Source organism: Chaetodon trifascialis, chromosome 11 (genome assembly GCF_039877785.1).
Source record: "Chaetodon trifascialis isolate fChaTrf1 chromosome 11, fChaTrf1.hap1, whole genome shotgun sequence".
In the NCBI taxonomy this organism is placed as follows: Eukaryota; Metazoa; Chordata; class Actinopteri; order Chaetodontiformes; family Chaetodontidae; genus Chaetodon; species Chaetodon trifascialis.
The window spans coordinates 6,783,842-6,800,878 of record NC_092066.1 but is presented as its reverse complement, the minus strand read 5'-3'; the positions used below and the strand labels follow the sequence as shown (position 1 = coordinate 6,800,878).

At 42.6% G+C, this 17,037-nt stretch overlaps 1 protein-coding gene across 1 annotated transcript; it reads left to right on the top strand.

The window, feature by feature from the left end:
* Positions 1 to 5,523: 5,523 nt before the first annotated feature.
* Positions 5,524 to 16,487, top strand: LOC139339350 (noelin-3-like). The gene is made up of 6 exons (XM_070974919.1): positions 5,524 to 6,050; positions 9,015 to 9,158; positions 10,448 to 10,603; positions 11,581 to 11,800; positions 12,675 to 12,781; positions 14,761 to 16,487. Exons 1-6 carry the CDS (start codon positions 5,982 to 5,984, stop codon positions 15,436 to 15,438), a joined length of 1,374 nt encoding a protein of 457 aa, XP_070831020.1. The 5' UTR covers positions 5,524 to 5,981; the 3' UTR covers positions 15,439 to 16,487.
* The last annotated feature ends 550 nt before the right edge of the window (positions 16,488 to 17,037 follow it).

Sequence of the window (17,037 nt, the reverse complement as noted above, 5' to 3'; positions counted from 1 at the left end):
TGGTGGTACTGTAACTGGATCCTAAACCAACCCGTTACAACAAAAGGCCTTTGAATCTATCGCTTTTCACAATTAGGAAAAAGCACGCTAGCTAATTTTTGTCTCCTTTGTTGCCATCTTGGCGCCAACTCCCAGCTAATCCAAAAATGGACAAAGAGGTGGAGCGTGTGTGGAGCTGAGGCAGGATGAATGACGCCTGGTTGCTGGTTGTCACTCAAAGGAGCCATGCCCATGATGAACTTTAAGCCCTGGCATAATTTATCAGTCATGAACAGGGACACTTGGTGGTTTCTGCACCAAGCTGTAAATATGTTTATTTCTGCTAATTCTAATATGGGGGTCTATGGGGATTAACTTGTGTTTGGATGCCACTTGCATCAAATTCAGTGGCCCACATCACTATTTTCCAAGCCACTATAGTTATATTTTCATATTTCGCAGGACCTATGTGAGTTTTGTGTCCATTTCGTCATATTGATATGAAGCAGGTTGGAAATAGGCGCATATTAGACATCTTCAATAAAAACTAGGCCTGCGTGTTTCAAGTCACTTGATTGGAATTTCACCTTTAAGCAATCCTTGATGTAACAGGAGACCTTTGTTGTGGCAGACATATCATTCAGAATCAGTTGTCTGTATTTTGAATCTTGGTAGTGAACAACATGCAAATCTCTATTTATTTTCATTGGCAACAACAATACTCACATAAACAAACCTCCATCTCTCAGCCTTGTCATCCCGCATGTCTCAGCAATGTTTTCAACCTCCATGCAGAAAACAACTATTTGACTTTGGTGAGATCTGTTTCGTTTTGGCTTTCTGCACAAATTCCAAAACTGTTTTTCCTTCTGTTGTGTGAATCATTGCATCTGTTCGTGGAGCTGTGTGTACTTCTTAAACCTGAATGCCGCCATTATGTTTTGGTCAGGGGGAGCACATATGGTGATGAGTAATCATTAAGTTTGTGTTCCTGACGATTGTGCTTGGGCTGATGGCCAGTCATGTTTTTGTTTTCCCTTGTTTTTTTGAATTAATACACGGCCACCTGTTTTTCATCGTCGAAGGCAGAACAACATGTTTTGCTGTTAGGTGAAAATGGCTGCAGAATCAAAATAAGGAAAGGAAGAAAAAAGACTGCAATCCAACAGTAGGATGTTGCTGGGGTAAGGGGCTGCTTGCTTACTCTAAGCTTACCCACTGCAAACCTATGCCTAAACCCAGCTAGTCACAGCCGATCTGTTGGGACGCCCACTTTGGTCAACATGCCTAAAAATTTCTGTCAAAACTCCAGGGCTGCCGTGGGCTGTAGTCACATCTGATGAGAAGCAGCTTCCAAAGAAAAGAGAAAACAGGGGAGTTTTTTTTTATTCTCTACTGTGCAACTGTTAAATCCTCCATCCACTATTCTTATGCATTTGGCAGGGTCATGAAAGGCTGGACCCTGCTGCAGCATGAATTAAGCCAGAGGACAAGAGAGCACCCTGAAAAGTTTCCACTCTGTCTGAGGACTAACATGGAGAGACAGACAATCACATTTAAGGCAATAAGACAATTAGCGTCTATGGTTCATCTTATTTGGGTGATTTAAATCAGAAGAAACAGTAAAGGCAAAAAAAAAAAAACACAAACAAAAGATAGACTAAACCACTTCTACAGGCATAAATACTGCTTTCACTATTTTCATAGCCCATTACAGCCCTTTCTATACTTTCCTGTATTTGCTTTTTGTGGCACAAGCAGTGTTTTAGTATAACTTCATATGTTTTCTACTGTTCACTCATTCATTGTTCGTTAAATATTGAATTGGCTAATTAAATTGCTAGCTTAAATGTAACATCCAGAAATTGAGTAAAATAGCTAAAATGTTATGTATCGGAAGTTTAACCATCAGTATGGCAACCCTGTTAGGTTAGCTAGAAGATGAAGCTAGCTTAGCTCATTAGCATAGCCTAGTAATGCAGCTAACTGAGAAAGTTCGCTATTTTATATAAGTTAATGTTACATCAGGGCTTTTACTGTGCATTTTTCTTTCATTCATAAAGGGCAATTCATAGGCTTTACATTTTTAAGAAAAGAAGAAAAAACTGTAGTTTAGTAAAAATTAGCCTAGCAATTTAATGTTCAAAGAAAACTAGCGCAACAGAGGTTGTATGGTAGTAATGTTAGCAACCATTAACATGCCAGTTCCAGTATGAAATAGTGTTGAATTTAACTCTTACCTATTTTTAGGTCGAGATTATTTTATTTGATTAGCCCAATTACAAAACATGAACTGGCTGCAAAAGGACTTTACAATCAGACAGTCGTGTTACACCCCTGATTCCAAAAACATGCAAAAAATAAATAAAATCAGAATCATTTGCAAACTGTGTTTAATGACAACAGTTTTACGAAGTGTTCCCAACTAATATCCTTTACACAATCATGTGTTCACAAAGTGATGAACCTCGCTCCATCCTTGCTTGTGAGTGACTGAATCTTTCCAGGATGCCCCTTTCATACCCAATCATGACACTATCACCTGCTACCAATGAGCCTGTTTACCTGTGGAATGTTCCCCACAGGTGTATTAATATCCTGACAGATGGGAGCAAAATCTAGAAAGCTAATTGACTTCAAGCAGCTCTTGACCAAGGCCCTTTAACTGCTTCAGCAGAACTGCTTAGAGATCAAGTGCAGAAAACTTCTGTCGGACTGGAAAGATACTGGATGTACAACAAGTGCACACGTGCCAGCATGGATAAAGGAAGATAAAGCTGACTTGTTCATAATCACTAACACCATGTAATTTTCAGCTGTTTGGAGTGGAACACTAGAAACAGCCTGTATTGACTGGAGTCTCTTTTGTAGCAAGATAATTGCTTCTTCTCTCTGTTGATATTTCTTGAAAAGACAGAATTCCTACAGACACATCTGCTATGTTTACAGCATGAATGTTTTTCAGTAGTATATTGATTTTTTCCCCACTACTTCAGCAAAGAGATTCTTTGTAGCAATTAGGAATGTGGACCTGCGAAAAGATACCCAGTGCTCATCATATATCATAACCAATTTGAACTGGATTGAGCCACAAAGCAGGCAGCAGCCACTGTTATTGCTGGAGAGAATCTCATCAGGAATGCAGGTCACGGCTTACAAAAACCCTTTGTTCAAGTACGCCAAGAAACTTCTGTCTCCCTCTCCTGTCAGAGGCACTCCTTGAGTTTAAGTATTCCCTGTTCAAACAGTTTCTCTGGGAAAAGCTCCAACAGTACTGTGCTTCATTGCCCAACCCATCACCTCATCCCAACCTGCTGCAGACTGCTGATCTGGAGAGAGCCTGGAGACACCCCTGCTCCTCGGGTCTCCCGTTTATATTAGCTGTGTTCTTGCATTAGCATTGCCTGAAGTGCCCAGAGACTCTGCAAAGCTGACCGCCTCACCCACCCCATGCGTGGAAGCAAACATGTGCCCCAGCTCACCAACCCTGACAGCGCTTTGCATCCTCTTGTCTCCTTCGCTGCTTAAAAAAGCAAAGACAAAAAGTGCAGTCTCTCCACTTTCCTCGGAAAAGGGGAAACATTGATTGGCATACCAAAGTGAAAAAGCTTCCCACTCTGCTGAAGGTGACTCCTGCAGTGAGCCCATCCTCTAGGGAAAGGTCTGAATGGCAGTCAAAGTACAGAAGCCGTGACTCGGGCTCAAGTCGAGAACGCTTTAGGTGAAGAAAGCATAAGTCAAAGGCGAGATAAATGATAAAATCTACCTATTTTGTTTGCAAAAGAGATATCCATTTAACAAGCTGCTGTTTGTTGTCACTAAGGCGCAATATCTAAACTGATGACTAATGTTTTTAAGACTACGAATCCAGATGTTTTACTGCCACCTTTTTTCTCCAATGGTTATGTAGTATTATCAAAGTCACTTCTTCAAATGCTGCAGCAAAACGTTCTTGAACAACTGTGGGGGGAAAAAAAATGCGAAGGAGAAATGAGATAAATGTCAAACAAAAGCAGCCTGAAGCACTTTTTTCACAACATATTTCAAGTCGTACTTCAAAACAGCAAAGTCTGAAGGTTTATGTTCAGACAAAAAATTTGCCAGTGGTCTCTTATAAATCTCATCTGAGGTAAAACAGCTTGAGCACCGAAGCTGAGTAAACAGCCATGTGTCTCATACTCCTGCACAAACTGTGAACCCTATTTGTATGCATATTGAGCACTGCACACATTATTTAATACCTCGTATCACTTATTTTAAGCACTGAAAATATTGTGTCACACGAGAGTATGTGACTAATGGCTTTGGCCGGAGAGGAACGTTATGTTACCACAGAAAGCTCTGTGTCATTTGTTTCAGTGACATGACAGATTTTAGATTTCTGTATGGTAATGAGGTCTTGGCAATCAGGAATTTCTCTCAAAATATGAAAGTCTCACATGCGATCTAGCTATGCAGTACGTTTTGGTCTCTCATGAGCTTTTGAGATATCTGACAGTATCCTAATACAATGAAGCCAAATGGGATTTTGTCTGTAGTGGTCACCGCTTTAAAAAGAATTTCATTTCCAGACAGGGTGGCCCTCTTACTCTGTGTAATCCACAGGCATTACTGTGAGTAGCTTTCATAGGGACTATTTTTTCTGTAAAAAATGAGTTCCAATAAAAACGCCTACAGCAAAGTCTTTGAATGCCCAGATTTATAACAACTCTTTTTTTTTTTTCTTTTTTAGTAATATTACAAGTTAATATTAAAAGTTTTCAAGGTAGAAAATGAAATAAATATGTTAGGACTGAGAAAAATGAAAATACTCAATTTAAGTCAGAAAATTGTGAAAATGTAACATTATAGAAAAAAAGGGAAATTGAATTTGACAGTTAATAATAATCCTGTCACTATTCTGTCTTTAAATTATTATTTCTTAAATAAATAGAATCGTAAAATTAATTTAAAAAAATCCTTTACATTTAACTTTTTTTGTTCTATGCTTGTTATTCATACACCATCTTACACGTCATCCATCTCCTGGTCTAATTATTTTCTGTTTCATGATGGCTTTGATGTAAAGATATTTAAACAGCATGATGAGTGAAAGGAAAAAATCTAAATTAAAAAGTTAAATGAAGAAGCTGCAGCAGGAGCTTTGATTGGCCAGGACTCTTGCTAACCAATCAGAGCTCCAGCTGCTGAACATCAAAACAACTCAAAATTTTGACTTGTGGCATATTTTGACCTAAAAAGTCTATATTTTGATGTATTTTAGCAACTTGACCTACTTTGATTATGTTTATTTTCATCACTCCTTACTGTTTTTACTTTTTTTTTGGTCATAAACAGGCTGCCATATAACACCACGTGGGGTGAGATGGAAAATGGTTTCGGCTGAGCCTTTAATGTCACATCTGCACTAAAACACTTCAGTAGTTCACCAAAATGGAATAAAAATCTTGTTAGTGTGCAAAGGTAAATAAGCTTCACTTTGCTATCAATCTGTCCTCTCGCGCTCTTTCCCCTCTCCCTCTCTCTCTGCGCGCGCACTCCGGCACAAACACGCAGCGGCGGCGGCGCGGGTCTCGCGCCTCTGTCTCCCGTCTTTTGGTGAATCCCGCCAGCTGCGACTCTAGTCACCGCGCAGCTGCCGGTGGTTCCTCCTCGCGCCCAACAAGCCGGATCCCTTAAAAAAGTGCAGAGAGGCAGCTGGGTGATGTCATTTCCGCGAAGGAGCGTCCCTGTAGCCTGAAACGCCGCGAGGATTTTCGCTGCGTGCATGTCCACAAACTTTTCTCCTCCTTGCAGTGACGAGGTTTCTCCCCGCTGCCCACATGGCATGCGTAACGGGGACGAGTGGATGGATGTGCCCCCCTCCTCCCCAGGAAGCCATGGTTTTTACCAGCGCGTAGTGGACGAGGTGGCGCGAGCCCACGGGCAGAAACTTGCGTGAAAATTGTTGTTCCCCGTCGCGGAGGAGGTGGAGGAGGGAAAACGTCGTAGCAGCCGACAGAATGTGGTCGCTGTCCGTGGTCCTGAACCCGCTGCTGTTCCTGCTGCTGTTCGGATACTGCCCTTCAGCGGTGAGTCCTTCCTGTTTCTCTTACAACACAAGAGGATGAAGTTCAGCACGGAACAAGTGTGCCATGCAGTGTCCTTGTTTTAAACTTCACTTGATTTAGGATTAATTAGGGTGGAGCACTGCACACAGGCTGCTGGATGACCAACAACACAGACATGAGTCATTTCAGTGTCCGGGAATTATTGCCCGTTTCCAGCCTGCCTGGTTAATTCACACTAAATATGCAGAAATGTTTGTGAAAAATAATCTGCGCTAAAGCAAAATTCTGAGTTTAAGGTGGTGGCAGAGGAGGAGACACCCTCCCAGCACTCATGTTTATTGCCTACATCAACCACATAGCAGTAATATTGATCCTGGAGTATTGCCAGGCTTATAACTCACTTTTAAGGGAGAGTTCAATCATTGTTAAAAATAAAGAAAGAAAGAAAGAAAAACATTCCTGCTGGGAATTACATCCAGACCCCCTCCCAGACAGAAGGAGCTGCACTGAACGTCTTGATAGAGCTTCATCCTCTCTCTCGCTCACTCTGTAAAACTGACTTTGACTGGAATGATCATTAATGTTTGATGCAGGTTTGTAGCATTATAAGTGCTCGCTCTCTCCGTTGATTCGCCTTCTTAATTCTGTGTTTTAAATGTGATGCGATTCGTCCTGCCTGGTTTAAGCTTCCGAAATGGGAATGCATTCGGGGGCATTATCGCAAATTAGGAGGAGCAGCTTGCAGATCACCAAGCCATTTGGACAAGAACAATGGTCGATTAGGTTCATCCCACCCATGCAGAGCACAGTCCCTGTGCCAGTGTCTTGATTGCAGTGTCCTCACATACTATCACCTCGCCGTGATTGAAAGTGGTGTGCAGAATTAATGTTTCTCATTTGTTCACAAAAGCAGGAAGTGTTTACCGGCTGAGTCGGTGCTCGAAACTGTGCAGAGGTCTGTCAGAAAGTCGAAATGAACGGCAAAAACAAAAGAGGAAGCAGCTGTCTGTATTATTTAATGAGAGAAAAACTCTTTGTGCAGAGTTCCTCGCAAAGAAAAGAGGCCTCGCTGGAGAGTGCATCTGGCTTGGCTGAGCTACAGACTCGTTTTAATATGAGGAAATGTGAGAGTGAGAAGAGGGGAAAGGATGTGCGTCACTCAAGAGACAGAGGAGAAAGACCGTTTCAACAGATTAGTGGAACTTGCTTCTCTTTAGGAGCCTTTCAAAAGCAGAGTAAGGGAGAAGAAGAAGAGCCGAGGGTGTTTTTTTCCTTCCTCTTTTATCCCCTTCAGCCATGAGAGGCAGATTCCAGAGACAGTCATGGTGCACCAAGCCATCCAGTATCTCTAATCATTTCTTAGACAACCACAATGTACCACAAGACCTCCAGATATGTGAATGCAACAGCACTTTTTTTCTCCTGCTGCTTTTCACCGTCGTTCATTCAGAGGTTCAGAGGTGGCTCAGAATTAAGAAGGACAAGATTGCAAAGGTGACATTAATCGGCTTTTATCCGATGCTATAATCAGGGCGCATCAGGGCATCAGTAGAACACACTTTAATTTCTAGATCAAAAACTTTACCAGCCACCAATAGCCAGGTGGACAAAGATCAGAGCTGCAGTGCTTTGATAATACCTGAAACAATTTTCTTACAATCTGATAACGGCGGCATAAGAGAGTTGTGCTGGGGAGGAGAATGAAAGCTCAGGAGATTGATAGCACAGAGGGTTATTTTTTTTTTATTTGAAGATAAGAAAGCAAAAAGCTGATGTGGCAGACAGGTTGGGTGTGTAAAACCTGGAATAGGTCATAGAAAATAAGACAAATTTTGCATTGCAAAACACTAATTAAGTGTTTAATCCTTAAAAGAGGGGCTTTTTTTAAGGCAGTGATACTCATAAAGTGGCACGCTCACGTCTTACCTACAACAAGCCGCCTCTCAGTAGGTGAAAATGATGAGTCAAAGACTGAGCTTTCTCCTTGGCGTGACGTCGCCGGCTGCTCAGAGGGGACGTGATCGTTCATGGCTGATTCCAAAACGCTCTGTAAGCTGTTCAGACTGATGGCCGAGGATGAGCGTGAGAAGGGGAGGATGCCTGCGCTGCGAGAACAGGACGCTTCGCTTTCATATCCACGAGCGCGGAAACGCTGGCGGAAGCCAGAGTTCACGTGTTCCACATGTTATCCTCCAGCCGGGCCGAGTTTTAGGATGTAAAACACAATCCAAATAAGAGCTGGTTGTCTGCCAAAGATGCTGGTAGTGCAGACAAATTTACCATCCGCAGTCAAAGGTTGCCAGTGTTTGGCTGGAGGCTTGTGTTAATTTCCCATGCTGACAGTAAACAGCAGCGTTGTTCAAATACCGATGCTGTTTGCGTGTCTGATAGCTTTCAACTTTTCCAGCACTTCAGGAGCAACATTCAGAGCAAAACCAGTTTTTACTGCGTATACTCCGACATTAGTTGATGGTGCTGCATTAAAATATGCTGCGTTGGCTTATGATGCATAACTTTATGTTCTTTAAGCTTTATACTCTGGAGCTGTGGAGCATATTGAATGTAATAAAGAGCGGGAAAAGCTCCCACAAATCAGGTTTATCTGTGTCTCCCAGCAGGACTCTCAGTTGAGGCATTGCGAGGCCTAGTGAGGAGAAACCGAGCGCTCGGGTTATTCATCAAGGCCAGGAAACACTATTTATTGTTGAAGAGGAAATTCACTGGAGAGCATATACTGTGGAGGAATATCTTAAAGCAAAAACACTTTCAAAGCAAGAACTTTTTTATAAGTCACTGGAATTGGTTGGTGTCAAAGCTTTGGGTTCACAAGGCAGAAGAATGGATGACCCATGAGGAAAAAATAAGAAAACACAACAGCCGTTTGCTGCAATTTCACGGGCGCGATATCATCTGTGTTGAATTTACTTAGCGTGTCTGTCTGTCGGTGTGTGGGCTGCGTTTTCACGACTGTGCTTCTGTATGCAGACCATCCGGCCAAAGGAGGGGTGGCAGGTGTACAGCTCGGCTCAGGATGCAGATGGGCGCTGTATCTGCACAGTGGTGGCACCTGAACAGAATCTGTGCTCCAGAGATGCCAAAGGCAGACAGCTCCGCCAGCTCCTGGAGAAGGTACGCGCTCGCAGCCGCACACATTTCTGTTTTCATGACAATACGCAGACTCGCTGTGACGCCCTGCAAGCAGCCAGCACACCTAAACCCGTATAGACATATAACATCGATTTCTATCGTTTTTCATGCTCCTTTGTTGCCCGAATCCGCTGAGAGATTGCACCAACCAGGTCCATAACCCTATTTTCCACTTCTGCATATATTACATGCATGACATCAGCTGAATGGTTGCTTGTAAAAGATGAGAACGCTCTCCATCTCACCTTAACAGAGCCGGAGTGCCCCCTGTTTTCTGCAACTCACCGTTCAGGGCTGCTGTTAATGTTTGGAGCGTCACCAGGCTTTAAGCATTTGATTAAGAATGTTATTTCTGTTGGAAAATCAGATTTTTAAGGATTTATTTTCCCTTTTTCCCCCCACATCTACCCCTGTGGATCGTTCATTTTGAACTGATCTCACAAAAACAGCATGGTGAGTCGAAGTAGAAACATGACTCCTAATTCCTCATGAAATTGTTTTTTGGGTTTTTTTTTTTTTTTTCAGTCGTGATTTAATGCATTATCCACAAACAAATAAATAGCACAGCACCGGAGTCACTTTTCTCAATTAGTATGCCATATAAGGAAGCATTTCTCTAGCCTACATTTTAATGTTGTATGCCAAAGGGTGTTCTCTGTCATTCACTGGGGCCTTTGACACTAATGTACTAAGCTGCCTCAGGGCTTCAGTGAGGCCATTTCAGGATCCCTCTACCAGAGCCAGAAAAGTATGCAGGACACAATGTGTGAGTGTTGTGCCACTTTGCTAGTGATGTGCTCCAATACTGTTGGTTAGCTACAATTAGAGCCAAAGAAAGAGGAGAGAAAGGGCCGCATTTCTTCTTGTTCTGATGCCCCATAAACCCAGAGAGCTTTTGTTAAAGCAGAGAAAGGCGCTGTTTGTTTCTGTGTCAAATACCTTGTCTGAAGTATGCCATCACACCGAGCAGATTCATGAGTTTATGCATGACATTTAAAAACGGGAGGTATATCTGATAAAGTGAAGCACATGTTGAGAAGAGAGAGAGAAAAGTGCCACGTGACAGTTCCATGTCCGTGTTAAATCCATTCAAAGCTCTGCTCATCTCGCGCATGGATGGTTAGAAGACAATCACGCTGGAGGTCAAAATGTTGATTTCTTCCTCGGGAAGTCGGAGCATGGCAGGCTACTGAGCGGCTGAACACGGGGGACGTTTTAATCACGCCGTGGACGGAAAAATCAATGCCGCGCTGTTTCGTTTTTTTCAAAAGGTGCAGAACATGTCGCAGTCAATCGAGGTGCTGAACCTGCGGACGCAGAGGGACTTTCAGTATATCATGAGAATGGAGAGCCAGATCAAAGGGCTGCGGTCAAAGTTCAGACAGATCGAGTCGGACAGGAAGACGCTCGTCAACAAGAACTTTCAGGTATATTTTTTGTTTGATGTTTAACTTTCAGAGGAACATCACAGGAGAGGTTCTCCTCTAAAGATACCTGAGAAGCATCTGAATTGATAAACTTTCATTGCTGATAAGATCAATACAGGTCCACCACCGCCTGGCCAAGGACAAAACCGCCTCAAAAGCCAGACGGGCTGTGAAAGCAGCATCTAGCATGGAGTCTTAAAACTCTTTATCATTGAGCGTGACAAGTCCTTTTAGTTACATGAAGCGTTTCCATTATTCATTTGTTTAACCCTTAAAAACGGCGTGTTGGCGAAGAATGTTTAACTTTTTACAGCGTGATCAGTAACAGCTGAAGGTTAAAAAATGACTAAAAGCAGCCTTTACTGAAAAAAGTGAAGGTAGAAATAGGAAAGTTCTCAATCCGATACCACGTAATGCCCTTACAGGTATCAGTATTGATGTACGTGGAGACTTTGCCACAGAGGAGAGAGATTTTCCACTTAATTTGACACTGTCTTAATTGAGACTGGCATTGCATAACAGTTAATAAAAGCAGTTACTATAATTATCATTACTGTTATCATCCATCAGTGAAATTTGTTTGGGTCTGGAGTGGAGCCTCTCCCTCCTCCTTTAGTCGCAGCTCTGCATGCTCTCTGTCTAATGATTAACTTTTGATATGCAATCTTTGCTGTGAATATGCGAGAAAACCAAATTATGCCAAATTATATGGGAAAGAAGAATCTACGGCGACTTCTCCATTTCGTAAATATCAACCCATGAGCATGAAAAGATGTAGTTATCGCTGTACCAATATATTTCTAATCTGTCTGCAAGTGCCAAAGGGAGGAGGTTCTCTTAAATTATATATTTGCCTTAGTTGAAGATGTTGACACTGTCAAAAAGCTGCACTGGAAACAAACTGAACTCTTCTTGTCAGGTTGGGAGATTTTTTAAGACAGGTATCTGTGCAGCGGTGTATTCTTGGTGTTTTCTAGGAGCTGAAGGGGAAGATGGAGTCCCTGCAGCCGCTCATCCCCGTCCTGGAGCAATACAAGACGGACGCCAAGCTCATCTCGCAGTTCAAAGAGGAGATCAGGAACCTGTCTGGCGTGTTGATGGGCATCCAGGAGGAAATGGGAGCCTACGACTACGAGGAGCTGCAGCAGAGGGTGTTAAACCTGGAAAATCGGCTCCGCAACTGTATGAATAAACTCAGTAAGTCCTCAACAGAAACGCTGACCCCAGATTATGTGATGGCACGGGGGATCATTGGCGCTGTTCTTGCAGCTACAGAGGAGGGGACAGAGTAGAGCTGCAACTGGAGGCAGAAATAATGATGAGGCTTGACTCTTTTTGAAGAGTGAGAGAGCGGCTTTCCAAGCTAGAGGTCAAAGGTGGTGGTAAAATAGTTCCTTCATCGCCATTTGGCCCCACCATGGTTCCTTAGCTCCACCCACCGAGGCTTCGCTCATCCACTTAGATCGATTCTGCCTCCAGAGCAGCTTCTCCTCTGATAAAGGTTTGCATGACTAAACCCCAATTTGCCAACTGCCAGGTTATCAGCACTGATGCAGCCTGTCAAAGTGTCAGCGTAAATAGCTAACACGTGAATGCTAATGGGATGTGGCTGGAAATCTGTCTGAGATGATTACTTAAGCATTCATTGTGCATGAGCATTGATTGATTAGGAAAAATAGCAGTTAAATAATTAATAGGGAGCTTGCGAGCTTGCGTGTAAGTGATAGCCTACTGTCATTTGGCACAATTAAAGTGTCTGGCGAGATGAATTAAGTGCAGCTGAAGAACTTCAAATATTAAACCATGTGGGGTAAATGTTAACCCAGCTCTGGCACACAGGGGGGGAGTTTACTGGCTGTGCTGTGCCAGTTCATCTGGTTATTTCTATACCAGCAGAGAGAGGCATATGTCCAAATCTCCAACTTTTTTCCATATTTTGAAAGGAGCCGCAGCCATTCAAGTAACCCTGCGCTTTGTGGTTCATTCCAGCTTTCCAATCAAAACACTGGCTGTAGCTTTATCATGTGGCGCTTGTCCTGTACGTGACCAGAGCTGTGTGATGTTTTCGCAGCATGTGGCAAGCTAATGAAGATCACTGGGCCGCTGACAGTGAAAACTTCAGGGACCAGATTCGGAGCCTGGATGACTGACCCACAGGCGTCTCCCAAAAACAACAGGGTGAGCCGAGTTAATGTGCTTTGCTGTATGTTTCAAGCCTTTGAAGCAACAGCGAGCGGTTTAATGATTTACATACAACTGCTTCCCTCCTGTTGTTCAGGGGGGGATTAGATGTTGCTGAGTTACAACATCATACTCACTAAAACTTTTTTTTTTGCGCTTGACTGCTGAGATCAAGCGGAAAAACTCGATGTCGCTTGCAGGACATTTTGATGTTCCGAGATTTGATTCTTTTGACTGAATGTGAAAAATAACTGAGTTACTGGAAAAGTTTGCATATCATTCCCTAATGTTTTTCCCATACGGCCTTCATCTGCATTTTGACAGAATGGATAAAAGCTCAGCCCTTGCATATGCCACAGGATGGCTGAGGATTGGTCAGTTATCCAGTTAGCACCAGGGACATTAACGGCTGGCATGTGAAGGATGCTGCACAGACATTTCAAAATAAAAGAACAAGCAAGTAAAAACTACCATTAAGCAGTCAAGGAATAGAGGTTTCATGTAAAGACACGTTTTGTTTCCATTCAGTGTTTCTAACCAGCAGAGCTAGTTCGAAGCTTCGTCATTCATAATGATAATAATTCAAATTCTAAATTAATATTTAATAGATCATAAGATTGTTGTGTTTCCAGACACTTCAGCTGTAGCAGATCCAGTCTGTGCTTGTGCTCTTTGGCACCGTAGCCTTCAGTGCTGATAGGCTCTTACTTGTGACATGTAGCCAATCAGATAGCGCTGTGGGCGGGACGTTGAGAGAAGGAGAGAGAGAGACAGACAGCTGTATCAGAGCTCTAAATATATACGTACAAGTGTTAAATGTATTTAGGTTGACAAAACTGACGAGTTGAAGAAGATGATTTCATTACAAAACGTTAAAACATGATGAATCACTTCATTCAAATTGAGGATTTTACAACATTTTAGAGTGATGACGTTATAAAATATAACGACAGACAGCCTCAAAAAAAAGCTTCAAATGTACAAAAAACAACGTTCGGCATGACCTGACTCACCAAACTAAATTAGGTGTGTCCTTGAGACCTGAACGCACATGTTAATGCATTTCCTCCCTGTGAGTGTTTGCAGAGCCATTTCTCCGAGCACAAAAAGAAATGCTGCATTCACAGTCCAGGATCAGATACTCTTGAAGTTAAAGACGCAGTCAGAGCAGAGAAAAAACCTTTATTGAGTCAGTCACTTTACAGCTTTGAACACAAATATGTCTCTTTGTTTTGAAGGTTTTCTTTGAGTGAAATTAGTGTTTTTAGTTTGTTTACATCCGTGTGCGCCTCCTAACGACTGCTCAGCCTTCTTTTCCTGCCTTTCTCTGACACTTTGCCGCTTGCTGGCTGTTATCATCAACAACTGTCATTCAGCGTAACGGCACGAGGCGGGAATTTGCATTGAGTCAGTCGCCTGCTTGCACACAAACAGGTGCAAACAAACGCATTCTGTACAAATGCAACGCAGATTTGGCCTACTTTTCAAAACATTGCATTAGCAGCAGATGAGAAAACTCCACAGCGGATGTTAAACCCCTAAAGAAATATTAAAAAAAACTACTGTTTTATTAAATAACTATAAAGGCTCACAAATACTAAAATCCTCATTCATCCCTCTCGGATGCAGCATCCTCAGATTATAAATCCAAAAAGTCTCTTCCTGTTTCCTGGGGCAGTTAACGTCCCCCTCCCTCTGTTCCAGTCTGACCTTATCAATACCAATAAAAGAGAATAAAAGTCCATCATTGAAGGTTTGGTCTCCAACAAATGTGTGGCCACTGGTTGTTCTTGTGTCTCCTTTGTATTTAACACCTTGTTTCCTATCGCTTGTTCATGGATATGTTCTCATACAGGTGACATTTATTCTTTTACAGGTGATTAGGTCGTGTATGATTCCTCCCATGTCTGAATGAGTGTATATCCTCAAGTAAATTAAACGTCACAGGACTGTTATCTGCGTTTATTTGTCCTCAGGTCTGGTACATGGACAGTTACACCAACAACAAGATAGTGAAAGAGTTCAAATCCATCGCTGATTTTGTGTCGGGAGTCGAGTCGAGAACCTACAACCTGCCTTTCAAATGGGCCGGCACCAACCACGTGGTGTACAACGGCTCCCTGTACTACAACAAGATGCAGAGCAACATCATCGTGAGGTACAGCTTCGAGACGGGCCGTGTGGTCACCCAGAGGGCTCTGGAGTCGGCGGGCTTCCACAACGTGTACCCCTACACCTGGGGGGGCTTCTCGGACATCGACCTGATGGCGGACGAGCTGGGCCTGTGGGCCGTGTACGCGACCAACCAGAACGCTGGGAACATCGTCATCAGCCAGCTGAACCCGGACACGCTCCAGATCCTCAACACGTGGAACACAGAGTACTCGAAGAGGAACGCCGGCGAGTCTTTCATGATCTGTGGGACGCTCTACATCACTAACTCCCATCTGACCGGCGCCAAAGTGTACTACGCTTACTCCACTAAAACCTCCACGTACGAGTATACAGACATTCCCTTTCATAACCAGTACTTCCACATGTCTATGCTGGACTACAACGCCAGAGACCGCGCCCTCTACGGCTGGAACAATGGCCACCAGGTGCTGTTTAACGTCACACTTTTCCACATCATTAAAACTGAGGACGATGCTTAAGCAGAGGAACATACTGTACATGAAAAATGGATGGTTGCGCCTGAATGTTCTAATGAATTTTATTTATTTATTTATGTTATTTCTCTGATTAGTTTTGGCCATTTTATACAAATTTAATTACCATCTTGCTCTTTCCCTGTTTTCATATGAATGTCAATTAAGATATATGGAAACGTGACACTTTCTCTATAAAAAAAATGAAATGACAGCACAAAATAGAAGTAAATTCGGTGCATTATGAGGCTGTATTGCAGGTAGCGCATTCAACTAAATAACACTTTTACTCAGCAGCTTAAAAAAACTGTGAACTTCAAGTCATCGCTGATGCTTTTCCATCGGAAGTGAAAGCTCTTCAAAAATGAAGTCTTCATAATCGTAATGGTTTTCCCGTTCAGAACTGCATTTATTCATGACCCCTAATTTATTCATATTTTGACTGTGCTCGCCAATTGTTCGTTTTGTTCCCATTCTTTCCCTCGCCATTTATTCATCATCATCTGCTAATTTATTCCTGACTTTCACTGCCTCCTTTCAGCTTTCAATTTGTCTTTGTACTTTTCCCTTCAAACATGTGGCACTTGACCTTGTTCAAGACAACGAGAAATGTGGTGAACCATAATGCACCTGTGTAGTTACTGTACTTGGCTTTTTTGTGTCTATGAAGATTCTCAGCCATCCAGGTCATAGAGTATCTCGAATTACTAAGTTAAAGTTCTTCAGAAAACAGTAAATCTGGCTGCCTTTGACTTACTGCTTTGAGATCTTGGCTTTTTTGTAACTTCAGCAACAGTTTGTATGCCTTATTCAGTGCGGTACGTTCTGTAAGGATAACAGCTCTCGTGCATGAATGTTGGCTATCCTAATAGCATTTTTACTGTGACTGTATATCTGTGTATTTTGTATCTGCACAACATCCCATTCTCCTCCTCTCTAGCTATATTAATGGTGAAGATCCATTTATACAGACAGCAGTAGATAACTTTAATAAGCTTTCATTTGTGTAAATAAGAAGTTCTACATAACCAAAATAAAAGTATTGTTTTCACTAAGTCAGTTTTCTGCGTGTTTGTGTTCTCAGGTTCGGTGTGTTTGCTCTCTGGCCACCTGTGTGTGTGCGACTGTCACTTTAAATCCACAGACCTGAGTGCGACTGTCACTACGTTTACATGCAGTCAAGTAACCCTTTCATAACTGGAATATCAGCAATAACATACAGCCATGTAAACACCAATAACCCTTTTGAAAACCGAAATATAACCCCTGGGTTACTCCTTTTCTAACCCGAATATTTGGTCATGTATATGGGGAATATCCCCATCAAACGGAACATTAATTTGTGTTCTGTGCATGTTCTATTTGCAAGGAATCTTGGTCTTTTGAGTGCAGGTAGCATGGATATGGATGGCACGGCTCCGGCTCCATTTCCTATTTCTTCACGTTCTCGCCTTCCATGAATGAAGAAAGTGAGACAGAATAGTGTTAAGTACTCGTGGTGGGTCGGCACCAGCCCCAGGCTGTTCATTATCCGCCGTGCTGCTGCTGTTGTTGTTGTTGTTTTTGGATACAGGAAGAAGAAGCTGAAGAAGATCAGGATCAGTT